The sequence below is a fragment of the Sardina pilchardus genome, chromosome 9 (assembly GCF_963854185.1).
Source record: "Sardina pilchardus chromosome 9, fSarPil1.1, whole genome shotgun sequence".
Lineage (NCBI taxonomy): Eukaryota > Metazoa > Chordata > Actinopteri > Clupeiformes > Clupeidae > Sardina > Sardina pilchardus.
The window spans coordinates 28519599-28547373 of NC_085002.1; the positions used below are offsets into that span (position 1 = coordinate 28519599).

Consider the following 27775-nt stretch of genomic DNA (forward strand, 5'->3'; position numbering starts at 1 on the left):
TGCTTGCTCTGACCTGACTATGCATGCATGTCCTAAACGATCTAGAATTATAGATTATTATTGAAAAATTATACATTGTAATTGATATTGTAGAATTACTAAAATGTATAAGACTGCTACAGCAATTATTTGGAGCGTAAATTTGAAATTGAAATGATGTTTTCTCCATTATGGATAACAGTGACTATTGGAATTAACTTAATCTTTGCCAATTTAGTAATTGAAAGCTTCAGTAGGCCTAATTTACAAAATGAGCAAAAACAAAAAAACAAACAAAAACATAACTTTCCATAAGTACATTTTATTCAGCCAATCAAACCCAGTGCCACAGGTCATACAAGCTTTTCATCTCAACAGTATTACTTAATGTGTACACAATACGTTTCTTTTATATTAAAATACAATATAATTGATGATTTAATACATTGCATCACTATCACATGTCCTGGGCCCACAACAATGAACCAAAGGCAATGGCCTAAAATGCAGAAGTGGTTGTACTCCAAATGGCTGTTTATACCAAAAAGTCTGAAGTTGAACATCACATTTGCACACGTTATTCTAGTAGTCACACACTGCCATGATGACTGATATAAGTGCTATATTACATGGTCAATACTACAAAGTCCCTGTTCTACACTGGACATGTTACAGTTTTACAGATGATTATCCTGCATTTAGACCAGAGGGTTTCTGAAGTTCTTCCCAGCAAAGCGGGCCTTGTCCCCCAGCTCTTCCTCAATTCTGTTTAACGGGAATAATAACAATACAATTAAAACAAATAAAATAACATTAACACAAATAATAAAAAATGACATGTTCACAAATTGTGCATGTAATCCGAATGACTGAAATCGATATACAAATTAAATTCCAAATACTGACTCTTATTTTGAAACTTGTTATTGCTGTACAGTAATTCAGTGTAATCAGGAAATATAGCAGGTCAAACCTGAGAATCTGGTTGTATTTGGCCAGACGCTCGGAACGGCAAGGTGCACCGGTCTTAATCTGGAGAAGAGGCAAAAAATAGTTAGTGTAGGGTTCCTTAACTACAGGATTAAATAATGGATACAATAGTATGATACAGTACATATTTGTATAATTATATTCTTTTTAATGGAACACACCAACTTTTTGGGAAGTGGATTTCACCTACCAGTTAGCCCAGTTAGCCTGTAGCTCCCTTTTAGCTACAGGCCAGTTATAGGCTAATTGGTCTAACCCATTTTCTGTGAATTATGCTAAAATAGGCTAGCGGTGTCAGACTGGGTTCTTGCACAGAGAAAGGAGAAGGTTGTGCATCCTCTTATCTCTCTCTGGGGTAAATAGCCAATAAGCTATTTTTTTTAAGCAGGAGAATCCAAGGCACACCAGAGTTTTTTTTTTTTTTTTAAGAGGTGCTGGTCGCAGGATCCGTAGTCGTAGATGAAGTGAAGGAGACTGCCCACTCTTTTTCCGATTGCAGTAATTTATTAAAACAACGTTTCAGTAAATTACTGCCATCGGAAAAAGACTGTGCGATCTCTTTCAAATAAGCACATTTTCCAAAATGTTGGCATGTTCTTTTAATGATGAAGAAGACTGCTACATGGACATGTAATCTCACCTGGCCCGTGCAGAGGCCAACCACCAAGTCGGCAATAAAGGTGTCCTCTGTCTCTCCAGAACGATGGCTGACCATCACCCCCCAGCCACTGGACTGCGCCATCTTACAACTGTGAGGGAAAAAGCCAGATTCACTCATTCTGAAATAAACTAACTTTTAATATGACCGGGAATGGTGGGATTGTCACATTTCTTGAGGAGAAAATAAGATGACCGGTCGGGGCAGAAAATCTTTTTTGAAGGATTAGCTTAGCACACAGATGTGGTGAGGATGTGCAAAGCTGATATTAGTAGAGGTACAGTATGTCACTGAAGTTAATTCTTATCAAGTCAACTGTGATTGGTTACAACCAGATAGATGTCACTTTAAGATGTTTTTTCATTAATTTCTAAACATTACAAATACAGTAATTTCCCGCATATAAGCCGCATTGTGTATAAGCCGCAGGACAGTGCTTTATGCAAGTTAAAAGAAACAAAACCATATCAACACCATATTAACTGGCCCCCTGTATTAACCTCATAGCTGAAGAAATTTAGCAAAATCAATGTATAAACTGCGGCTAATAATTGGGAAATTACGGTAATATACTATACTAGCCTGGCAAGCCAAACTATACAGAAATGTATAGTCTGGAGTCAGGCCATTCACAGAGCTGAAGCCTGTGGGTGGGATGAACCGGTGTCTTTCAAACTACTCTGCACTTAATAGGCCAGCACTTGTGACCAATCGTAGCCGGTCGGCAAAACGGCAAATATATCCTTCTTTAAAACAAATGACTTGAGTGCTTCTTTCTACTCAACCTTCAAAGAAAAGCCCAAATCTAACTCTTCCAAAGCCGATTCAAACAAGCTCCCTTCGTTCTGATTGGACAGGCTGGCATTGTGTCGAACGCAGGCTTGGCCTTAACAGTGCGACCCCAGACCATCCCGCTAGGCAAAAAATATTTTTTGCCGCTAGTGTGCGTCTAGATTTCTAGGCTAATACTATACTGCACATTGAAAATAGAAGACCAAATACATACGCCTGCATGGACTCGGTGACGGTCCCAATCTGGTTGACTTTAAGCAAAAGGCAGTTGCAGGCCTTCTCCTCTACAGCCTTTTCAATGCGCTTTGGGTTGGTGACCGTCAGATCGTCTCCCACAATCTGGATGTCGGTGCTGCCCGTCAAGTTGGACCAAGCAGCCCAGTCATCCTGGTCAAATGGGTCCTCAATGGACATCACTGGAGAGAAAGACAAATGCAGTTATTCTCTTGATTATTTTCAATAATTACTTCAATGGACTGTAGGACACATACGTTAGTCTTATTTTTACACGGAAATAATAATTGCATAGCCTAGAATAATTCAATGGTCATCATGGCAAACAAATTTTGTTCAACATTCTTAATGGGAGGTTTTTCCATCGGTAAGGTCAGGACACTCTTCTAAACCCCCTAATCATGTCTAAATACATCAAAACAACTCAGTTTATGAAAACATTTCAGGAAGTATATCCGACAACAAAACTATTTATCCTCAAGCTGTGTTCAGGTTACAGACATGGGATACAATACCCATTCAATACCTCTTCAAATGTACCACTAAAAGGGACACTATGTTATCATTTACCCCATTCTGAGGTTTTTATCATTTTTATAACGCTTTGACATGTCTTTTTTATGTATAAGACTATAAGACTTGTAAGATCCACTGCACCCCACGACAACCCTTCAGAGAGCTACACAACACAACAATATTTCAACAATAATATTGCTGAAAGGTGCCATTTAGCTTTTTAGCAGTCTGTCTGTGCAAATTACTGTAGGCTGTTGGTGGTAGTTGTACAATTCATTCTGTAAAAATGGTTAAATTCAGGTAGATAGCTTGCCAGTTTTAGATCAAAACTCCATAAAGCTGCTATAATATTCACTTTATACAGTAGCTCAAACCACTATATTAATCATGCTAACAATTAAAAATGGCTGGACAGCATGTGCCGCTGGCCTACGAAGAGAGCCATCTGGAGATTTTGGGAGAGAGGGAGGTAGGCACCTGGGTAATCCGCCACAAAGCTTTTGTAGAGGTCAGCCAGCTCATCGGGGCTGATGTAACGGCTAGGGTCATCGGGAGACTTGAAGTCCAGATCATACTTCCCATCCCTGTAGAACTCAGATGCGGCCACGTCCATTCCGATGATGATCTCGTCAGTGTAGCCAGCCTTGCTGATGGCGTTCTTGAGAAGCTCAAGTGCTGGTGAACACAGAAATGATAAGTGACCCCAAACAATTAATCTCTCAGAGGGCTCAAGCAGGCAGATATGAACAGTATTTTCATGCTCATATTTTGGCTTAATCACATGTGTCTTTTGAGTCATATACTTCTGGTGTACCAATTGATGTTCATTCAAATTTGTAAAATCAATAATTCCATGCCATATGTCAAATCCAACGGGGCTGCAATAACCCCGTGGCTTAAATAATACTAAACCACTCATCTGCCCTACTGTACCTTCTTTGTTTTCCAGGATGTTTGGAGCAAATCCTCCCTCATCCCCCACATTGGTAGCATCCTGGCCATACTTGGACTTGATTACGCTCCTCAGGTTGTGGTAGACCTCGGCGCCGATGCGCATAGCTTCTTTGAAGCTGCTGGCCCCTACAGGCAAGATCATGAACTCTTGCATGGCCAGCTTGTTGCCAGCATGGGATCCTCCGTTGATCACATTGAAGGCCTGAGGAGAAGACAAATGTTTACAAATCCTTTATCATCATTTACTTTTGGACTATTTTATTAGAGCATTATCAGACAGTTCACAGTGACCTGAGGAATAATCACATATTCTTCTTAGAGTTGCTGAAACAGCTAGCATTGTAGGTTGGGGTGACCAGATTTAATGACATTTAATAAGAAAAACAAAAAAGATTCCCCCTGCACTGGCCTCTGTCCTATAGTCTATTCTCAGAGGCATTAAGAATGTCATCTGATCACATTTGGAAATGCACAAAAATAAGAAAATTACTTTTTCAAACTTTTTGAACCTTGTGGTGTTGGAAGGGTATAAAGCAGTTCAGTCAGGCAAACTGTGTCCTGTCTTCTCTGCCCCCTCCTTTGCCCTCTCTACAGTAATGTGGCCAAACACAGGCTTGTTGTGCATGACCTAGGTCAGTCTTAATTCTTTTGCTGCCAAAGTTTGTCACACGAGCCACATACTGCCATACCAAGGTCAAGAGTGGCACCAGATTATCCTTCAGGCAATAGATTATTCTTCAGATTTAACTGTTCTCAAACACCCAGCCTCATCCACTCACCCACACACTTTTCCTACAGCGTTCTTTCATTGCTGACAACTTTGTCTTATTTTTTTACAATGAAGAGGGAATTATATTATTATATTATATCAAAAATATATTGTATTTAGTTTTTACTCACATGTTTGATATGTTTACATTACGAATTGCTGCTGTAACTCCATTTCCCATTGTGGATTTAACAATTTCTACTAGAACTTACCGGCACAGGCAAAATGACCTCTGGGTTTCCAGCAAGGTCAGCAATGTGTCTGTACAAGGGGACACCCTTCTCTGCAGCACCAGCCTTACACACAGCCAGGGAGACTCCAAGGATGGCATTTGCCCCAAACTTGGCTAGATATTTTAAAAAGGGTAAAAGCAAACCAAACACATCAAAAGTGCTTCAACATATGTACAAATTATAAAGTTATACGTAAAGACAAAAAAGAAATCACACTTTCATTCCATCACAACATACACTTATTGTCGGTTCCATCCAAATCCAGCATCATCTGGTCAATCTTCTCCTGCTCCACCACAGACACTCCCTGAGTGGGAAGAAATCATTTGCTTCATTTGAGTGGGTACAGAATTCTTGTTCAAAATCCAAGACTATCCACTGATCTGTCCACCGATTAATCTGACCAAGTTCAAGTTAAAGGAATGAGCTGACAAAGGAGGACTGAGAATACAACACAAAGACCATGAAAACCAATTAGTTTATGGAAGTTGACGTTCCTACCTGCTCCACAAGATGAGGCCCAAGAGACTGATTGACGTGATCAACTGCCTGTGAGACACCTGTAAGGGGGAAAAACGATTTAAACACAGGAGAAGAAACACAGAGTGCCTCAGGATATCTTGAGATTTTCACAATACGAAATGCAGAAATGTTGCTCTACACTTTTGTACTCTGCCTTCTAGTGGATACTATGATCTTCAGCATGTTCAAGACAGCACACTTTGATATTTACTATCTCAAAGCTAACTTGCAATGCAACTTGCCATAGGCAGTTAGCTTCAACTAACACCTGGATCTCTTTATATGGGCTTTGGTTCCTTCTTGCCTAGGAAATGTTCTTACAATTTAAGCTTGCAAGAATCCTGTTATGAATTTTGAAAACATTTACTTGGAAGGATATGAAGTTAATCACTACCAATCATTTAATGGTTTTTCATGCACAACCGCTGTTTGCAACGTTCTACCGGTGCAGGATTTAGTTAAGTTTGATGCATACCTGTTTTGAAATCATAGTAGAACAGTTAAAAATACGCATAAATGTTAGTGATTCAACATCACTTTTTCCAACAACTGCATATGCCAGCATGTACAGTAGAGCAGTCTCCATGACAGCATGCTACAAGGCACGATTCACAATGGGCTATTTGACCAAACCCCACACAACCACACACACATACACACATCAGAGTGTATTTTAAAAAAAATATAATAAAACACACATGCTCAGTGACTTGCAAATGAACATGCGTCAAACCCTCATTTCGAGTTTATCGCCACCATCTCAACATCTCTAAAAGGTTTCAGTGACCTTGACAGTAAAATGATTAGGCTTGTTAGTTTGAACCAAACATGCAGCAATTCTATTTCATTCTCTTCTGAATAGTGTTACCTGATGTAATGCTGGAACAAAATCTCATTAGCTAAATTACAGTTTACTCCTGATGGGCAGAGGGAAATAACAATACAAAAGTAGTGTGAAAAACTGAAATGAATTAGGACATCCAATCAGGTTTAACTAAAGCAGTCTACTGTAGCACGCCCAAAACAACATCACAAATGAAGACTGTGTGGAACCTTATTATCCCTGGACAGCTAGTGTGGAACCTCAAATGTTTTCCTTCGAGGGAAAATATTTCCGCCTACAAACTAAGAATGTAACAGTACCCCCAAAAAACTGGATTTGGTATATATCTCAGGACTGAAGTAACGGTTCCATTCATTTTCAGTAGTTAAAGTACTGCTAGCTGAACATTCACGAACAACACTGGTACTGTATGCTCAACATATAGGAAGAATAGCATTCTGAAAAGGTCTCTGTGTTTTGATGTCAATCAACTAAACACACATATGGTCCGCCATTTAATATGTTTGTGTGGGATCTTGAATTTGAAACACTGTCCATCTAAAAAAAGTCTTATGTTGATTACTGTTAAAGACTGCATTCGGGACATCCGATGCACATCTGTATTGAACCTAACATCCTCGGGAGGTGGTAGTGTAGTGGTTGGGCTAGCATGCAGTAGCCTGAAGTTGTGGGATCAATTCCTGGCTTCTATCATTGTGCCCTTGGGCGAGGCACTTAACCCCAAGTTACTCCGGGGACAATGTAATCCCATGAAGTGTAACTGGCATAAGTCACTTTAGATCAAAAGTATCTGCTAAATAATAAATGTACTTAAACGGTTCAGAGTGATTACGTCCACCTTTTCACCCCTACTACAAAAACAAAAGCACAAGGCTTTGCAGTGGGCAGCTGATGAAACATACCCTTGCCCATGTAGCGGCTCTTGTCATTGTCACGGAGCTCCAGAGCTTCATAGATGCCAGTTGATGCTCCGCTAGGGACAGCAGCTCGGAACAGACCTGTTGCAGATGTAAAAATGAAAGGATTAGGACATTTGCTTTACACAACAACTGAAGAGTTGAGATGCAAAACACTCTAAACGCCACCTTCGTAAATAAATATGATCTAAAATAAAGCTCATTGAATAGAAAAGTGATCAGACGGGTCAGAGGGTTTTGCATCTGCACTCTTCAATTATAGTCTGCAGAAAATGTTTTCACCAGATATCTCTTTTCAAGCATTTAATGTTGTAAAGAAACTCTCCATAAAAAAACACTGTGATACACAACACTAAGTTAATCCAAAAATTGCTCAAGATCTGTAATAGACTAAACTGCATTACTGACTAAACTGATACACGGGAGAGAAGTTAAACTCCTAGTGCTATAGAAACACCACGGGTCATTGAACTGTTGATAAGAGATAACGGGTCACCTCTGTCAGTGAAGAGATCAACTTCCACAGTAGGATTCCCTCTGGAGTCAAAGATCTCCCGGGCGTGAATCTTCAGGATAGACATGATTCTGTAATTACACAAAAAAGAATCGGTTCTTATCATTAATCTACATTACGTTTTCACTTGATTGAATCAACAACACCTTATAATGCTCTAAATCGATTTCCCCAAAATTCTATACTCTACTATCTATACAACTAGACTAGGCAGCCATCCACATTCTTTCAATGTCTGAGACATGCTCGTGCAAGTCTGGGTCTGGTGATGCCTACTTTAATAAAGAATCTCTGTCAAGTCCTCTTGCTGAACAGCATTAGCAGAGGGCAAGCTGTGGGAATCCTTTCGCCTCAAATACCTGGGGCACACTGATCCTTGACATCTAAGTCACAAAAATGTCTCCATAAACCACACAGCTCATAATGTGCAGTTGTCTGTTATGAATGCATTGCATGGATTCCTCATCTGTGATGGAATACATCCACAATTTTCAGCTATTAAAGAGATTTCACTCTCAAGCTATCTGAGAGCACTAACAAGATAACTGGATTATGATCTGTCAATCTTTATCAGCTGACAAGCTGGGTAGTAACACCACTGGCTTCACGTAGACTTCCTCCACGAATAACCAGGCCATTACTTCAGTTGTCAGATTCTGTATCCCAGGCCTAGAGATGAATACTGATGAATATGCATTTGTTAATTCAAACCAATCTAATTACTGAGAATGTACTTTGTGTTCCAAGTGATCTGGGGGGACAACATTTAATTCCAAAGGGACTTGGACAAAATTGCTGTTATTTCGAGTTAACGTTGAAATATCCGGGGGATGTTCAGGGGGTTCTGTCAATGAACACCAAGCAGACAAAATGACGATTCTCTCTCATTCTCCCGTGTTGATTGTTTGTTTCTGCTGTTTCGAAACAAGCTGGTTACATTTTAACATCCAGTTTACTATTTCATAGCGCGCATCCGTCAAGTTCAACTTTGGTTGTGAAATTCTAAACTCCCACCCCTCACTGCAAACTGGTAGCACGTGTTGCAACGCTGTGTGACTTCCCCTGTCACAAAGTCAGACCAAGGAAGAAGCGCTTGCATTTTATGTTATATCATAGTAAACTCAAATCGACTTGTCCTTTCCCCTTCATAATTACACGGTATCTTAAATAGTCTGATTAAGTTCCAACCAATTTGATTTTAAATAATATTAATGGTTAGGATTTTTCTTCAAATCTCAGCATCACTTCATTACTGAACGTCATTAAAACCAAGGTAGTTGATGGTCCAGAATAAAAATTCAGGCATTCATTCATAAAGCTACGTAACGTTAATATTACATCTCCATCTCACCAGTTTGTTGAGGCAAGTTAAGGTTTGCCAATGAACGTTACCACGAGTTTAATACCGTTGGATTAACCGACACACACTTCGATAAGTGGCAATGTGACTTTGTGAAAGCAATACTACAATTTGCATACGTTTCACACATGCTTTAAAAGACTTAATAAGTAAAGAAGTCATGAATTACCGTTTGAGACGAGAGACGACCGTCAAGGTGAGCAGAGAAGCGGTGTACGTGCCAGACTACTTGTGATCAGGACTAAGTAGTATTAGCAGCTAGTTAGCCGACCTCAGCTAAGACACGGAAGAGGCCCTCTAACCTCTCCCACACTGCCACCTAGCCTGATTAGGGGTCAAAGCAGGAGGCTGCAGGAACCTTAGGCCCTTTTTCACTGAGCCATTTTGACAAGTACAAGTGTTATTATTACTAATGAATGTGTTAATGAAGTTAACCTTAATTAATGTCACTAACATCTGGGGCTGTCATTCCACACAATTTGGATGTCAGAGGTTGGACTTCAATTCCGACCTTGGAGTTGGGGTAGATCGACTTCCTCAAGTGTCTTTCCATTGTAGCCCACTTTTCCCCAGGAGGATCTTCTTGAAAAAAAAAAAGAAAAAGAAACTTGTGAAAGATGCAGCATAACTTTTAGTATTCCATGGAACAACAACAACGACAACAACAACAACAAACGAAACTGGAATATAGCCTTCTTTTGGCCTGGCCTGACAGTTGATCTGTGGCTTTTGGCAGCAAAACTATTCAATCATGCCAGGAAACCATGAGGGAGCATTAGATATCTGCTAAAATTGACCATTTTATTCCCCAGGCTAATTAAAGGGTTGCAAATGGCCTTATTTACATCACATTTTTTGACAGACAAGTTGCAAAGCTTCTATCAGAGAACAAGATAAAATACTCTGTTCATCCTTTATGACTCATTTAAAAGTGATGTGATTCACTGACACCAACTGTCAACGAACACCAACTGTCTTCACTGTCCTATCAGGACAAAAAGACATAGAGAGGTGAGAGATTGTACAACGGAACCTGGTGTGCTATTGTTCAAGTGCATTGCTTCATTGCTGTTGACTAATGCACCTCAATAGTCATCTCTCTTTCTAGATCTGTGCATCTAACTAAGCGCTGCAACCATATGTCATGTAATCGATCTCTGAAGCTTTATTCTCTGGCAGTGGAGAGAGGTGTTATCATCACATTTCAGCCTTCCAAACAGTGCACTTCAAATGCTGAACTTTATTTTTGAGGCCTGAAAGAAAAAGGTCAGAACTATCTATCATCTATTTACTCTTTACAGTTGCCAGTATAGCAGATGGTACTTCATTGAACTGCCATCAGCAGGGAAGACATAGCCTAACACAGTTTGCAATAATGCCTAAACTGTTGACATCTACAGGTGCACTAATGCTACTTGGTTCCTCTGACCATACTTAATTTACCAGCAGTCATCTGCATCCATCCACTAGTACATAAGGACACAACCCATGACCAACATTGTATCAGTATTTTAGTGCAGCCAATCCACACTGTCAACTGTTCTGTAAGTCGCTTTAGATAAAGGTGTCTGCTACATGAATAAATGCTAAATGAATACAATTTAATCTAAATGTAAACTGTAAAATTAAGATGTGATTAATGATTGCCATGAGTTAGTTTCCTATGTCGATCATTATTTCGAGTTATTCAACGGTTTGGGTTTGCAGTCTGCATGCCCTAAACACTTAGTATTGCAAGTATTTCAAGTATTTCTGTTGTGTTACTTGGGAGGGAATTTCTATGTCTAGTGTAGATCATGCTGGGCCTGACGCTCATGGCCCTTAGAGCACCTGCAATATCTCCTCATTGCAATTCATAGAAATATTCTGTGGTTTATGAATGTTCCTTTGAAGAAATTTAAGTTTGATGCACTTAATAGTTTTGTTTATCACTGGAGAAAATATCCTGCATCTCTTAAGCCAAAAAAATGTCCTTAATAAGACTGTATTGACTTTGTTTTGTGATTGTAGGCAGAGCTGAAAGTAGGTGCCTATCTCAGTGCAGTGACCAGAACTGAACACTAGAGGGCAGACTGTCCAACTTTCTCCTAGTGCCCTATATGTAGGGCACTACTTTCTCCCGCAAGCCATCAGTCTCATCACATAGGGTGCCTCTCATCATGCCTCCTCGATCCTCGATGCTCGATCCTCGAGGGGTGTTCCCACTGATCTATAACTAACACTGGATAGACTATCCCATTGTTTCCCCCCCATCATTCTTTATGTAGATCAGTGAGGATCGAGGCATCGAGGAGCGAGGGAGGACGTATAAACGCTGCATGAAACGCACCCATAGACTGGACTAGGCACACAGCCACACATTCATTGCCTGCATAATGTATGTACTGTATGAGCATACAATAATGTATATTATACTGTACATTTAATGTATGAACATTATACTAGGCATATACAGTTAACTTCCTGAGACAAACACAAAAGTTCTTTGAATTCTTTATTTAATTATATTTTATTCTCATCTGTTGTAATTTATGCTTATAATGGTATATTCTATTTAGAATCAACAAAACCAGATACAACCATTTCTATTTCAAATACTGGTATTTTATGAGCATCTTTACCGTACAAATGAGGTGTAAACATTCAAATTGAAACACACGGCCAGGCTAATATTTACTTGTAATATATTGTGTGGTGATTAAACTGTTTAAACACGTATAAAGTTCTACAGCAACTCAGAGCCAAGGCAGCATATCACAAACCACAACGGCATATCAAAACCCCCAATGCCAAATTGGGAATCACAACAAAAATCACAATGACATTAACAAAATTGGAAGTGGTCTTAGAAACTCCCGTACAGTAAGGTATATAGAAAGCTGATTTCCACCAATAACAGATAGTAGAAAAAGAAGGCTACTGGTTTATGGAAATTAAGATGTTTTGGTCTTTTTGTCCAAACAGTCCCCCATATCTTAGAAACTTTCAGCCTGGCATTTTATTCCGTTGCTGAAATATGCCTTTCTAATTTCAGTATGTTTACCTCATTTTTAAATATTTTTAAGTATTTTAAATATCTCTCAACAAAACCGTATTGTTTTGTCCGAAAATGTACACTCTGGATTAGTAACGTGTAGGTTTCTAATCTCACATTGGAATTACTGTCCTACCTATTGTACATCACCACTGATCCCCTGTTGACTGAAACAAATGCAGATATTTTTTTACATCAACTGGAAAATGCAGATTTTTTGTTCTCAAGTTATTTATAAATTGTAAAGCACTACAACCTCAAAGTTGTACTGCTCTTAAGGTTGGCCTACATTTTGATGTTTCTGTAAAAACACCAATATTACTGCCCTGTTGGAAAGACAGCATGATATGCAAACCTATTTTTAGTTTTTGTTACAATACTGTGCTACATTGTAGCAAAAAAACTGAGCTACACAGTGCAATACCAGACGTTCTGGGAGCACATCGCCACTGTCCAAGACACCATTCTCCTTACTGTGGCAAAAGTACAAAAATGAGTTTGAAGCTGTTATTTCCAAGAAAAAATGATAACAGTGTTGAAGTCTGACATTGTATTTTTTTTCCCAAGTTAGTCGAAATGGGTGATAAAAGAGAAAAGATATACACAACTTTTAAGCTCAGTGGCATAAAATACGTTTCTTGAATCAGATCAAATAAAACTGGGAAAAATCACATTAGACTTACCCAGCTACACAAAATAAAACAGCCAGTTGAAGGATGATGTGCTTTAGATAACATTTACATTTTCTTAATTTTAGAGGACACTTTCATCCAAAGAGATTTACACAGGTCAATTATGTTATAGGGCCATTGTCCTCAGAGCAACTCAGGGTTAGATGCCTTGAGCAAGGGCACAAATGTCGAAGCCAGGAGTTGAACCCAAATTTTCTGGCTATTGCACGCTAGCCAAAGATAGTGATAAAGTGGTCTTAACAATGATGTCAGCATAAGAAAAAGATACTCAAGTACCCAAGATACTCAAATACCATTTTCTGACTGGCTGGTGTTACTTATGTACATAATTAATCATAAGTAGATCTGGTTTAAAAACCAATGTGATTTTCCCATATCAATACAAACAACTTCAGACAGGTCCAGAGGAGATGGTAGATGGTATGGTTGGATCTAACACTTGTTGGCCATAGGCCATAATTTACAGTTCATGCGGTCCTTCCAAAAAGGATAAATGAAATTGGCATTTTTAGTCCCTGTATCCGCTAATCACGTTTTTTGTGCTGACAGCGGCTATTTTCAACACAAATTCTATGTGTTCACAGTGCTCAGTGCCCTCGGTGGCCTTTTTTCCGCAGCACTCAGAGCGCTGAAGGTCTGTTCAACTTTCAGAACAGTGCTTGGCTCGTCAATGAGACTTTTCTCTCAATGAACAATCAAAATTGAAGAGGGGAATCCTTGTTACCTCACAACAAGTGTAGAGAGCGCCGACCAAAGCACTGAGAAAAGGCGGTTAAGGGCACTGTCAGCGCAAAAAACACGACTGGTGGACACAGGGCCTTATGGACAAATTTTGGTCCACTTTAGAACTGAATATCAGGAATTGCCCAATGGATATCACCGGGCACCCTCCCAATTCTTATGGAGTAACCCTTAAGCAACAAGAAACAGCAAAGAAACAACTTTAACCGACAAAACCAGGTTCACCAGAATTCTGGTCTTTGGCTACCGAACTAACACATGTATTAAATGTATTAAAAAGAAACCTCCCCATTACAGTCACAATCGAATGCCAGTCCAAATGGATCCCTCAGGCATGTCCTTTTGCTGGTGCCATATATGCCATCTTCAGTCATACAAAGTCCATTTCATCTATTGCTATTGTACACAGGCTCTGTTTGGAAGCCACATTGAGAAAGCACTATCCAAGATACAGGCAATATCCTGACAGAACGAGCTCAATGACAGATGTTGCCAAATATAAGAACCGTATACTTCAGTTCACACAGAATTGTGTTAAAATTGAAAAACAGGAAATGCCGTGTAAAAATGTCAGACAGGCTGGTGTGAAAAGTAGTTTTCAGACCGGGAATTTGCGGATGAAATACAGGCGTAGAATGGAACATTGTCAGACCTGTAAGGGATCAAAACACTACATATTAGGCTAAACAATGTAGAAGGTGGTAGAAAGTGAAACCGTGGAAAAGTATGATTGTACCCTTAAGGTTTGCTAGACATACATCTAAAACATACTTGCTTGATACCAGCTTGCTCTAAACCAAATAAAAATGTGCTAATGCAGCAATGATAGATAAACTTATATGAAAATAATATTTACTCAGATTTTCAAAGTGTGATTCTGTTTAAATAAAAACATGTAACTTTACTTAGAATAGAAGTATGATTTTGCAATAGATTAAAAAACTGTATTTTTTACTTAAACTTTAAAGAGTAACTGTTTAGACTTAAAATGTATTTTTTTCCCTTGAATTTGATAGAATGTTTAATCAAAAGATTTGAGTGTTTTAATCCAACTTATATAGTATGTCATGTTTAATGAAATGTGCTTAGAATTAGTATAGAGGAAAAAGCTTGTAGTTCATGTGCAGGCCTGAGTTCAAAGTAAGGTCACCAGAAAGAGAAAAAAAGAGACAAAGACACTTGATCGTGTCGGAGCGCAATAGGTTTAGACTTGGGCGTGAAAGTAGTATAAAAGGTCTCCTTCGCGGGGACTTAAGGGTCTTCTCCTTTTTCTTTTGGACTCTGAACTTTGCACTTCGAGACTGATAGAATTTTTTATATTGTATTTTATTTTTAATAAAGTCAAAGCCCTAACCTTCTGTTAGGGCATTGTTTAAAAGCCGCCGAGAGTTTCTTTTTCGTGTTTCCTGCCTCCCCTGTGTCAAAGAGAACATCGACCCTCTCGCAAGAGGCGCAAGCCTACAGAGGGGACCCAGTGGGTAAGTTTGTCTGTGGTTTGGGCTTACTTTCTAAGACACCGTTAATGGGCAAATACTTACTGCACAATGCACTGACACATACAGGAGTAGCGAACTCAGCTGTGTATTTAGGAAGGAAAGTTCTATACACCGTAGCGGTCACAAAACCAACTAGGCTTCGTTTAACAGTTGTATTTCTGTAAAATAAGGTCTAAATGCATACCACACAAGCAGGGATATGGAAATCGGTTTTTAATAAATAAACTTATGTAAAAACTGAGCACAAATTGTTACAAATAAAATCAAAATCTGTGTAATGTCATGTATAATATGCAGATTCATCCTTGAAAAAATCATATTATCTTTTTGCATTGTTAGTAAATTAAACTAAGTTTGTTGTGAGCAAACAACTTACTTTAACTTATTGAAAGCAGATGCGTATTAATGACTGAGAACTTTTACTTTTCAGTAATTCAAAATCATACTAGTTTAGATTAACTGAATTATTTTCATAGATTGCAAAAAGTCTGTCACTGGAGAAAGAAAGTACATATGTGTGGTCGGCTTTGATGGTGATTGTGAAGCTTTCTGCGGTCCCTTGTTCGACAGACAATGTCTGCGATGCGGTCTCTGTGACCGGAGGTTGACCTCAGTAACCATAATCAAGAGTCAGCTGCCATAAACACAATCTATTTTCTCCGAAAGTGCGAAGACACTTTATTATAGGTACGATTGCAGGCAATAGGATCAGCAGTGAAAAAGGACTAGATTAAAGAGAGCCTCCTAAAAAGTTTCACTTGTTGACCCCAGAGTCCTGATCAAGGATTTTTGGTCCAAATAGAGAAAGTCTCTCTCTTTTGCATCAGTCCTTTCGTACATCCTAAACCCGTTGAAAAGGGGCCCCTGCAAAAAACACGATACTGATAGTCACTTCCTTTTCTGCAAGGCAAGTTTTGCAGAGACAGAAGAGGAAGCACACACTCTGTAGCAAGTCGAAGAACTCGCAGAGTCTAAAAACAAGCATACTCTTTGGTAAGGTGTGAAAAAAACACAGAATTCAAAGACAGAGACACCACACCACTCTTCTTGAAAAAGCGAGAGCCTCGCTGTTTTTCGAGGAAATACACACACACCCACGGAGTAGCGATCTCAACTGTGATTGTAGTAGCCCTAAATTCACCAGAGTAGACACAAAACGCAACATGGCGCCCAACGTGTAGGCAGTGATTGAGTAAGACGAACAAGTCACCACACTAGCTTAAGCGCTCGAACCCACAATACCTAGAACAGTGTATAGGGTACGATACACAAAGAGTTTCTTGTTAGATAACCCAGTAGCGCGCGCACTGGCAAAACCTAAAAAGGGCTCGCAAACCGCGCATAAAAGTCTTGTTAAATAATAGCGAAGGCGCAAATCGACCCAGTAAAAGGCAAACAAGGATTATAAGGTACCGGCCATTATATATCCTGCCGCGTGATAGTTACTGGTCAAACCAAGTTCGATCACTGAAGCCGACAGAGGCTGACTGTATCCGTAGCATAAGGCAAATCTTAGGTGTCACTGGTTGTATCCTGACGCGAACCCAGAACACGGAGTGAAGTGGGGAGTTGCTAACCCACGAGGGACCGCACCTATCTGAAGAGTCCCTAGCAGAGAGGAACAGTTATTAAACAGCCGAGACTAGGGCATTATGGACCCTGCAGCCGCAGACAGTGAATGGACAGATAGCTCTAAATCTGACTCAGATGATGAGCAAGAAGCTCCTTTCAGTATGCGAGCTATGAGGGAAGCCATAGCCCGACACCAAAGTCCGGGTGGTAGGAGGCAGCGCCGTTGGCCGACACGCACGTCTAATCCTACACAAAATTGCAGGTTAATCCTGGGAAATGTTTTGGATTTAGACTTCGGTACAGACAGGGGCACCTTTCTCAACCCGGCAAACGTACAGCTGTCGCACACAGCAGGAGTAGCTGCTGCAGTGCAAGGCCGCTGGAGTGAAGAGACCCGAAATAATCGAGCCGACCTATTATCACAACTCCCGCTGAGATCAGGAACCGTGATAGCACAAAAGGTCATAACTGACCCACAGGTTAGCACAGTCTTACACGTCGCTTATGAAGCCCATGACGGGACAATGAACCACCACCAACAGGTGCAACATTTACAAACATTGATACAAAAAGCTGTGTTGATGGCGTCAGGAACCATAATAACCCCTCCCTTTGGTGATGGAGTTTTTGGTTACGACACCCTAGCAGCAACAGGGGCGCTCCGAAATGTAGTACTGCTAAACCCAGGAAGACATTTCATAGTAGTAGCGCTAACAGAAGACAAATTTCAAAACCTAAATGATGAGTTAGGGAAACCACTAGCCCAGGTATCGATAGACCAAAATAGTGGCACAAGAAGTGATGTGATAAGCGTTCCTACAGCACCTTTGATCGCTGACATCACATCACACATGCCAGACACACTCCCCCCGATCTTCAGACCCCCGGGCGGCACAAGGGCAGCTCCAGGCGTTGAGCCTGTGGAACCTGAGTTTCCTGACCCCCCTATACAAAGGGAGGGAATTGTGACCGAGGTCGGGGGAGTTAGAATGATTTTCTTAGCCGCACCACCAGATCAGGCCCCATCTGAAAACATGGGCGCTTTGACTGTATTGAGGCAAGTTGACATTATGACAGATCCCCCAGAAGAGGCTGAGATAAGGAGGACCTTCGGGTCAGCCAGATATCGTATAGCCCGTAGTACAGTAGCCACCAGCATAGGAGAGCCTGAGCCGGGGGAGATGGTGAGATTAAACACACCAGGAGCCCTCAGGGAATGGTACTCCGCAGTGCAATTGGTGAGAATAGAGCAAAACACCAAAATGAATGATTTGTCGGCGGCCATAAGGTACTCTATAGCAGACGCAGCGGATGACAATGATCCCATTGTAACCATAAGACTGCGTACTCAAAGAAAAACCTTTCTGGGTCTTAGACAGAGAGAGCTATTTGCAGCAGTTGCAGTAGCCTACCCATGGGGAACCGCCACAAATCCCATAACGGTGAGGTTCTTAGTCGACGTAGAAGAAAATGAGGCATTCCTAGAAAGTCTAATGAAACAGGCATACGCCGGTGTGCCAAAAGGGACCTCTTTGGGCGCTTCCACTCTCCCCATCCCCGCCACGGGCGAGCATGCCTTGTCTGAGGAAGAAGTGGGGGAAAGAGAGGATGGCCTCAGATACAGCGTTCCGGTCACACCAGAGCGAGGGCGAGACAGAGCTAGGGCCTGGCCACGAACACCCAGACCTTCCCGGACCCCGAGTGGTCTTCAATATGAAGGGTCACGATTACAAAATTCAACCCCACAAGGACCCACAAGGGTCCACGCCGTGCCGTCTCCGATAAGTGTAGGAGCACCCATAATACGAGCCCCCTCTACTGTATCGTTCGCGTCTCCCCATGACCCGATACAGTATATTAGAGGGGAAAACAAAAAATCACCGCCGGTTAAATATAGAACACAAAATTGTAAAGCCCCCCCGTGTAAACCACCTATATGGTCAACATACGAAGGAGTAGCTTTCTGCCCACTAAATACTTCTCAAACTTATCAATATAAAGAGAATGAGAATAAAAGACCAAACATCCCCTGGTATGAAGCCTCAAGAGAGGAAAGAGAAGTAATCAGCCAAGCGCCCTCATCCTCTGAAGTTTTGGGCCTACCTGGCATAACCAGAACATGGAAAGAGGCACAGCTGGCTATAGGTTATGACTATTACAAACAGGGATGTGATAGAAGAGACAGGTCTATAGAGAGATACTTTGGAATAAACGCCCTGTTCAATTCTATAGAACCTCCCCAAGCACAGCCAACCTGGAGCAGCAATGAGCGGACAGAGAGCCGTGGTGCTGCAATTCAACCAGAGTTAGGCACCTCCACCTTTTCACGAAGCCAAATCTTAGGCGCAGGGATGAGCACCGTAAAACTTCTTGGCCTACTTCCCCCTAGAACGGAAGGGCAATCAGACGTGGTATATCTCAAAGGCTGTATTGATGCAGGACTTCCTGAAGAATTACTTCAGGATCCGACAATGAACCTGGCCCTGAGTGTTAACAAAGGCATTAGAGTGCCTCCAGGCAGCACATGTTTTGATCTAGTGAAGACTCACAAGAGAGCCCCAGGAGAGGATGAGTTGGAGGAACAACTCAAAATCTTATCCAAAGAGGTGACAGAAAAGAAAATATCACTAGATCAGGCCATGAGAACTGTGATACATAAAGGGGCCAGTGCAGTACAGCAAGAGAGATTATTAAATGCGATACCCGGTGGTACACCCCTAGCTGCAGGTTGGCCATGTTGGAACTCAACAGATAAACAACAACAAATATACATATATGATAGGAGATCAAGCGCTAATAAGGCGAGAGCCAAGCAGAATGAGTTGGAACAACAATACCCCTCCTCTCAAGGCTAAACAAAAATAAGATACAGATAGCAGGTTTAAACCCACTATTTGGAAAACTGAAAATCAAATGCAGTAACTGCGCCAACAAGGGAACCAAAATGTACCCCATCGCTGTTAAAAGGCGAGGGGAGTGCTACTCCACTGACGTTGCGGTGCCCCTACTTACTACTACATTAGGAAATAAATATTTTCTAATAACAACAGACAATGCAAGGGGAGACACAAAGGTCTACCCATGCAAAAAAGCAACAGCAAGGGTTATTGCCGATCGCATGGCACAATATTTCACCCACCAACAACCTCTGTCATTGAGAATAGACAACGTAACTTAGTTCCTAATCAAAACAGTATTAAACTTACTGGAGGAAATGGGCGTTCAAGCAATATTCTCAATGGTATACAAACCCGAAACAAATCGCAAAGAGTCATGGAAAGAGCAGTGAGGTCAGCATAAGAGTACATAAAAGCAAATGCCACCATCAACTGGGACAAGCCCAGGCAACTGATGTTGCTAAATGAGTACTTATCGCAAGCAGAACTCTCTAAAGCCACAAAACACCCATATGCAGGGCCAACGACCACTTCAGTCCTGCTCCACAGAGAGCAGACGAGAGGCCAGGGCATCAAAAACACAAACAAAGGTGAAGACATTGTAGTGAACGTAGCAGGTAACGTTGTGACCTTAGCAAAGACAGGCAGGGTACATCTTTCACACATACGTTTACAAAAATGATCACACACTCAACACCCACACACACTAAGCCCAGGTGTCTTGCCCAAGGACAACTTGTCGTCTCAGACACAGGGGAGGGCTCGATTAAGCTGGGCCGAGGGGACCCCTCGGACCCAGCTGGGACTCTGCTTAGGTGGACAACATACTCTCCAGGGGAAACTCTGGACCACAGAGTAAAAGAACCAAAAGATCCAGATACTCTGGATCAAGATGACTCTTTACTCCCAATCATTGACGGGAAGAGGGGCTCAGAGTTTGACAAACCTCCCCCTGTCCCCGACTGTGAAATCAACTTTTACAGGGACTTCCCAGAAAGTCACTTGGATGGTTAGAGATTGGGGCATTAGTCCAGAAAATCTCGCACAAAGCAGCCGAAGATGACCTGCTGGAAGCCTGTTGAACAACATCCCCCAGACAAGAGGTGAGGTGACTCAAACTGAAGTTGAAACGAAGACTAAAACTGTGACAATGACGGGAGAACACACACACACCCGTCACAGGAAGAAAAAATCGAGGGGGCTGGCTGGCGTAGATTCGACGCACTCAAACCAGAAGTAGGTCCATACGACGCCTGCATCCTCGACCCAACAGGCATGGCCTGCAACCCAGACGCAACAGGATCGACGTTTCCACGGTTCCAGAGGAGGATGTAGAAGGTGGTAGAAAGTGAAACCGTGGAAAAGTATGATTGTACCCTTAAGGTTTGCTAGACATACATCTAAAACATACTTGCTTGATACCAGCTTGCTCTAAACCAAATAAAAATGTGCTAATGCAGCAATGATAGATAAACTTATATGAAAATAATATTTACTCAGATTTTCAAAGTGTGATTCTGTTTAAATAAAAACATGTAACTTTACTTAGAATAGAAGTATGATTTTGCAATAGATTAAAAAACTGTATTTTTTACTTAAACTTTAAAGAGTAACTGTTTAGACTTAAAATGTATTTTTTTCCCTTGAATTTGATAGAATGTTTAATCAAAAGATTTGAGTGTTTTAATCCAACTTATATAGTATGTCATGTTTAATGAAATGTGCTTAGAATTAGTATAGAGGAAAAAGCTTGTAGTTCATGTGCAGGCCTGAGTTCAAAGTAAGGTCACCAGAAAGAGAAAAAAAGAGACAAAGACACTTGATCGTGTCGGAGCGCAATAGGTTTAGACTTGGGCGTGAAAGTAGTATAAAAGGTCTCCTTCGCGGGGACTTAAGGGTCTTCTCCTTTTTCTTTTGGACTCTGAACTTTGCACTTCGAGACTGATAGAATTTTTTATATTGTATTTTATTTTTAATAAAGTCAAAGCCCTAACCTTCTGTTAGGGCATTGTTTAAAAGCCGCCGAGAGTTTCTTTTTCGTGTTTCCTGCCTCCCCTGTGTCAAAGAGAACATCGACCCTCTCGCAAGAGGCGCAAGCCTACAGAGGGGACCCAGTGGGTAAGTTTGTCTGTGGTTTGGGCTTACTTTCTAAGACACCGTTAATGGGCAAATACTTACTGCACAATGCACTGACACATACAGGAGTAGCGAACTCAGCTGTGTATTTAGGAAGGAAAGTTCTATACACCGTAGCGGTCACAAAACCAACTAGGCTTCGTTTAACAGTTGTATTTCTGTAAAATAAGGTCTAAATGCATACCACACAAGCAGGGATATGGAAATCGGTTTTTAATAAATAAACTTATGTAAAAACTGAGCACAAATTGTTACAAATAAAATCAAAATCTGTGTAATGTCATGTATAATATGCAGATTCATCCTTGAAAAAATCATATTATCTTTTTGCATTGTTAGTAAATTAAACTAAGTTTGTTGTGAGCAAACAACTTACTTTAACTTATTGAAAGCAGATGCGTATTAATGACTGAGAACTTTTACTTTTCAGTAATTCAAAATCATACTAGTTTAGATTAACTGAATTATTTTCATAGATTGCAAAAAGTCTGTCACTGGAGAAAGAAAGTACATATGTGTGGTCGGCTTTGATGGTGATTGTGAAGCTTTCTGCGGTCCCTTGTTCGACAGACAATGTCTGCGATGCGGTCTCTGTGACCGGAGGTTGACCTCAGTAACCATAATCAAGAGTCAGCTGCCATAAACACAATCTATTTTCTCCGAAAGTGCGAAGACACTTTATTATAGGTACGATTGCAGGCAATAGGATCAGCAGTGAAAAAGGACTAGATTAAAGAGAGCCTCCTAAAAAGTTTCACTTGTTGACCCCAGAGTCCTGATCAAGGATTTTTGGTCCAAATAGAGAAAGTCTCTCTCTTTTGCATCAGTCCTTTCGTACATCCTAAACCCGTTGAAAAGGGGCCCCTGCAAAAAACACGATACTGATAGTCACTTCCTTTTCTGCAAGGCAAGTTTTGCAGAGACAGAAGAGGAAGCACACACTCTGTAGCAAGTCGAAGAACTCGCAGAGTCTAAAAACAAGCATACTCTTTGGTAAGGTGTGAAAAAAACACAGAATTCAAAGACAGAGACACCACACCACTCTTCTTGAAAAAGCGAGAGCCTCGCTGTTTTTCGAGGAAATACACACACACCCACGGAGTAGCGATCTCAACTGTGATTGTAGTAGCCCTAAATTCACCAGAGTAGACACAAAACGCAACAACAAATCACCTAATCAGTGAAAAAATAGATTAAACTGACTACACATATATTGAGTATGTATCTCTGGTTTCTGGTTTCTTGGTAGAAAGCTGTGGTAAGCGAAAAACAGTCTACTTTGAAGCATAAAAACATACTGTGCCAGTAGAGGTCCAACACATCCATCATTCTGTGCAAAAAAAAAGCAAAGATTTAATGGTTGCCAACATATCATGCCAACATTATTTTTCTAATATGTTGCTAGTCTAGGGATATTGAGGGTCTCCTTCCTTCTAAGCTTCATTTGATATTGCTTTATCGGATGTCTAGATGTTCTTTTACAGGAGTGGAAGAGAGAGGAGTAGAATTGGGAGATCACCATGGGTCAGAGGAACTTAGACCTGGATGGGGTGTGGATGCTGCCACTTGCACTACAACCCTCCTCATGGCTACAACTACAATGAAGAACCACTAAACCACTAGTGTCACTTGATAACTTATCATGTGTTTTTTTCCCCTTGTTGACCAAAATAAGGGAATAGATACTGAGGGAGAGATATAGAGCTACAGTACTGAAAGAAGCATAGATGTGTTTTACCAGATCTGAGAACCTGACGCAGCATCCAGAGGCAGCGTCTTGGTCTGTAAAACATGTTAGCATTACCACTGCGGCAATAGAGCCTATACCAAATGCAATATACATATGTGCTCTATAATTGCAAAGTTTACCAAAGTTCAGTCTCACCTGGCCTCCTCTGTGGCGTAAGTCCAGTCACATTTCGGGTCCTCATTCTTTTCCACAAGAATGGCCCAATCACAACAATCACAATTCCAATCACAATCACAATTCCAATCACAATCACAACAATACCAGACCAAGAACCTGGAATAAATCAGAAGTCACTTCAGAAAGAACTTTACAATTCAAAAATAAAAACAAATGCAATTAGTACTTTAAATAGAAAGAGTGATTCTGACACTCTGCTCTCTGTATTTTCAGGAAGTGAGAAAAGTCACAGATCTTTCAGGAGAGGTTACATTTTTCATAAGGGCTCTGTTCTCTTTACATACACCCCAAGGTGAGTGGGTGCTATATAGGGCCCTATTTCGAGGTTTTAAGTGTATGGTTTAAGTAAAATGTCATAAGTGTAAGGTCTTAAGTGTATAGTTTAAGTGCATTTAGGCTTCAATGTTACTGCCACACTCAGGGTCCATTCAAACCAGACAAGTAAAATAATATAGTGTAGTAGACAATAGTGAAATAATATAGTGTAGACAAGGTTCAAGTGCTCCCATACCATTTTCCTTTGGCAGGGTCTTGATGATGAGTCCGCTGACGTGTGCCACTTCACAGGTGAACTCGCTGTTCTTCCTCTCCTCAGGTGATGCAGTGATCACGGCTCTGTTCTGGAAGGTCCCATCCCCATTGGGCAGTGTTCCCCACCTCCCCACATCCACATCCTCCATCATCACCTGTCCATCTCTCTTCCAAGTGATGTTCACTACCTCAGGGTAGAAACCTGTAGCGTGGCACACCACTGAAGAGCTGGAAGAGTAGCTCAAGAACAGAGAGACATCTGGGGGGACTGGAGGAAGAGTTCATGAAGAGAAATATGAAAAGAAAGAAAATCATGAGAACCGTAATCAAAATGTGTACATTAAATGCTACATTTTCAATTACAGTTCACTAACTAATTGATTATATGAAACACTAATACATTGGCATACAAATCACATACTACAGTATTATGGTGCAACATGAACATATATTAATCATGATAAATAACTATTTATAGATTAATACATTTAATTAAGAGGCTAAATTATCCAACAGGACATTAAAGAGATACAATGTAGCTTGCAGATATCCAGAGGCGGACATCCCGGGTCCAGCAAGTGAAAGTCCTGCCAAGTATTTAATCCAACCATTTAGTACACCTTAGTACACTTTTACTTTCTGGAACCGAGATGTTCGCCTCTTCAAGAAATTTGGATATATGTTATGTCATTATTTGTCAGTCATTATTTGACATGTATTGCAACAAAGATCCTCTAAAATAGGTTGATGAAACAACTGTCTCTGGTTAAAATATGCATTGTCTGTACTGCTGTACCTTTCCTGTTCAGGCATTCCTTCCCTTGTGTAACATATTTTTGTAGCTGCTCATAGCACTTCTGAGGAAACAGATACTTTGCCTTTATTCCCCACTCATCTTTGCCAGAAAATACATTTGGCGCATGAGCCTCACTCCATTTCTCTCCATCATACCAAGATCTCACACTATCAGATGTGTAATTACTCTCATCATCCCACTGGCATAAATACATCCTCTGGAATACATGCACTCCTGCCAAAGAGAGGAATATCATGTAAAATGAAATCTTACAGTAACATAGATCATTAGAGGCACAACAAGTCTTTTCCCATTTTCTACAACTAAAACAATACATTTCTCTTATTTTAAAGTACTGTATGACAGCAGCGCGATTGCCATGAACCTCATTTCTGCCTGGCCATGGTGCTAGTTACACTATAGATTTTGGGTTTGGCATTGCATGACCCCACATATTGTGCACATGCCACTTATTTGTTGTAATAGTGCAGTGTATTTGCTGCCCACTCACCAGTCACATTATGGAAATGTTTTGTGTATTCAAAGTCACCGGTGACATCATGCTCCTTTTTCATTGACTCCTCAGTGATAGTATCCCAGAATTTTGGATCCAGGTGGTCCTTCATACATTGATTCTTGGGGATTTTCGTGTGTGTGATACTGTTATAACAGCTACAGAATTGACCATCAAACATTTCAAACTCCATATAATCTGGGAAGCCTTTGATTCCCGATAGGGCTATGCAGCACTGAAGCAGGGTATGGTTTTCTGAAAAACACAAATGATAGACATGGACTGTTGTAAGAAAATTCAACCTCAATTCCCAAAAAGTTGGGATGCTCTGTAAAATGCTAATGCAATATAAAAATATATTGAAAGTGAGACATTTGACAATTTCATTGAAAATGAATTTGATGTGAGCAATGTCTTTCAAAAAAGTAGATAAGGGGGCAACAAAAGTCTGGAAAAGTTGTGTAATGATAGAGACAAGAAAAGGAGGGACATTTAACAACTCACTTAAGTTGAGGGGGAATTGGCTATACTCTAATATTTTAAGATGCTTCACAGTCTCTAAAACAGCTGTGCAAGGTATATCATTACAAAGTACAAAGAGTTCAAGTTTGTGCATATAATAGAGAGTGAAATCCAGGTAGGCCTAAATGGAATGAGGACAGAGCTTGATGAATAGGCCTAGAGAAAGGATGAATGCAAAGGCAGGCGCATGTTAAAACCAAGCTATAATAACAAATCCGCCACTAACAAATTGCAGGAAGTTTCTGCTAAGGTATAAGATTGGATGTTCATCTGATGCTCTTCAGTTTAGGGATCCAACAAGTTCAAAAGCATTGTAAGAAACACCTGAGACACTCATGTTTCAAAAGCCTTTCATTTAGCATGAATTCTTTTAAAACATGCCACACATTTCCACATTACCTTCATCAGAGCATGACAAAATGACAAAGAAAAAAAAAACAATTGCCTTTCGACTGTTCCTTCTACATTTGAGGGTGATCACATGACTAGTAAGAACAGGTCTAGGTGGTCACCATGGTTAAGGAAGTCACGTGAAAAGCTTTTGATAAAAACAAAAACATTAAGTACAAATCTGTTCACTAGAGCCAAAGACAATACAGTATAATCAAAACTGATGGTAAGAATGAAATACATACTGTGGCTATATATAAAACATGTTCTGTTCTGTTCTGTTGTGCTGTGAGCTGCGTGGCTCAGTGCATTATGGCGCATATGTTGTTATTTTAGGAAATAGGTTCGTAGCTTGATGATTGGTTGGTGTTGCATTAAATTAAATTCTGACATTAAATTCTGCACCTAAATTCCCAAATAACGTTTTCACAATTGTGTTAAGTTGGCTTTGTGGATAGCGTTTCGCTGAGTGTTCAGATCCGCGTTGCTATCTTTTTTTCTGAGATTAACTTTTTGTCGCGTTTTGATAGGCTACTTGAATTTAATGCAGTCTGTGTGTAAGCTGAAGAAACAAAAAAAAATATATATAAAACTCACCGGTCGAAGAGGGGAAACAACTGAAAAGAAGCACAATAATGATTGTTTTCAGCGCCATGTGGACTGACAGCAATGATATTTGGCTTTTCCGCCCGTATAGGCCTACTATTTACATGCACTGTACATTTGACTCTCGTTTACTCCCACCTTGCACCTTGACCACACCCCAAATTACCTGAGGTAGGCTACAGCGTTGCCAAATGGGAAGTATCGTAGGCCTACCAGAGGTTCAAAATGATCTTACATGTGCAGGTTACAGTTTTTTCTGAATGCTTAAGCGCGAATCATGATTCTTGTAGCACAATTTCTAACACTATACGTATAGCAAAACCACTCACTGAGTTAGCAAAACTAAAAGCACAAACACTGCTTTGCACTCAGTTTGCAATTTTGCACACGTTGCAAAACTGTAGGCACAATTCACTGCATAACACTCTTTTTGCGGAACTTTAAACACAACTCACTGCTTACACTCAATTCCCAAATTTCCAACACACTCCTAGCAAAATTATACACACATTTATTATTATTACATTGCATGCAAATGCAATGTACTGTTATCACTGTTCTTCTTATTATTATATCTTCCGACCAAAAGCAACGATCAAAGGCTCTAAAACCACTGAACCGTTTGACGTCATTCAAATA

At 40.5% G+C, this 27775-nt stretch overlaps 2 protein-coding genes across 3 annotated transcripts; both read right to left on the reverse strand.

Moving 5' to 3' along the window:
- Nucleotides 1–281: 281 nt before the first annotated feature.
- eno1b (enolase 1b, (alpha)) lies at nucleotides 282–9606 on the reverse strand. Of its 2 annotated transcripts, none has more exons than XM_062544587.1 (12): nucleotides 9452–9606; nucleotides 7905–7993; nucleotides 7394–7489; nucleotides 5627–5685; nucleotides 5363–5432; nucleotides 5105–5238; nucleotides 4103–4325; nucleotides 3647–3844; nucleotides 2634–2835; nucleotides 1610–1718; nucleotides 953–1011; nucleotides 282–744 (listed from the first exon to the last, which is right to left on the reverse strand). In XM_062544587.1, exons 2-12 carry the CDS (start codon nucleotides 7987–7989, stop codon nucleotides 678–680), a joined length of 1302 nt encoding a protein of 433 aa, XP_062400571.1. In that variant the 5' UTR covers nucleotides 7990–7993; nucleotides 9452–9606; the 3' UTR covers nucleotides 282–677. The 2 variants fall into 2 exon arrangements, with proteins under 2 accessions (XP_062400571.1, XP_062400572.1); XM_062544588.1 differs by lacking the exon at nucleotides 9452–9606 and adding an exon at nucleotides 8646–8665.
- A 2205-nt stretch (nucleotides 9607–11811) lies between these two features.
- Nucleotides 11812–27233, reverse strand: LOC134091882 (major histocompatibility complex class I-related gene protein-like). The gene is made up of 8 exons (XM_062544591.1): nucleotides 27128–27233; nucleotides 25616–25873; nucleotides 25105–25338; nucleotides 24289–24576; nucleotides 23736–23873; nucleotides 23589–23632; nucleotides 23149–23180; nucleotides 11812–14401 (listed from the first exon to the last, which is right to left on the reverse strand). The coding sequence occupies exons 1-8, from the start codon at nucleotides 27183–27185 to the stop codon at nucleotides 14320–14322; spliced, it is 1134 nt and encodes a 377-aa protein (XP_062400575.1). The 5' UTR covers nucleotides 27186–27233; the 3' UTR covers nucleotides 11812–14319.
- Nucleotides 27234–27775: the final 542 nt, after the last annotated feature.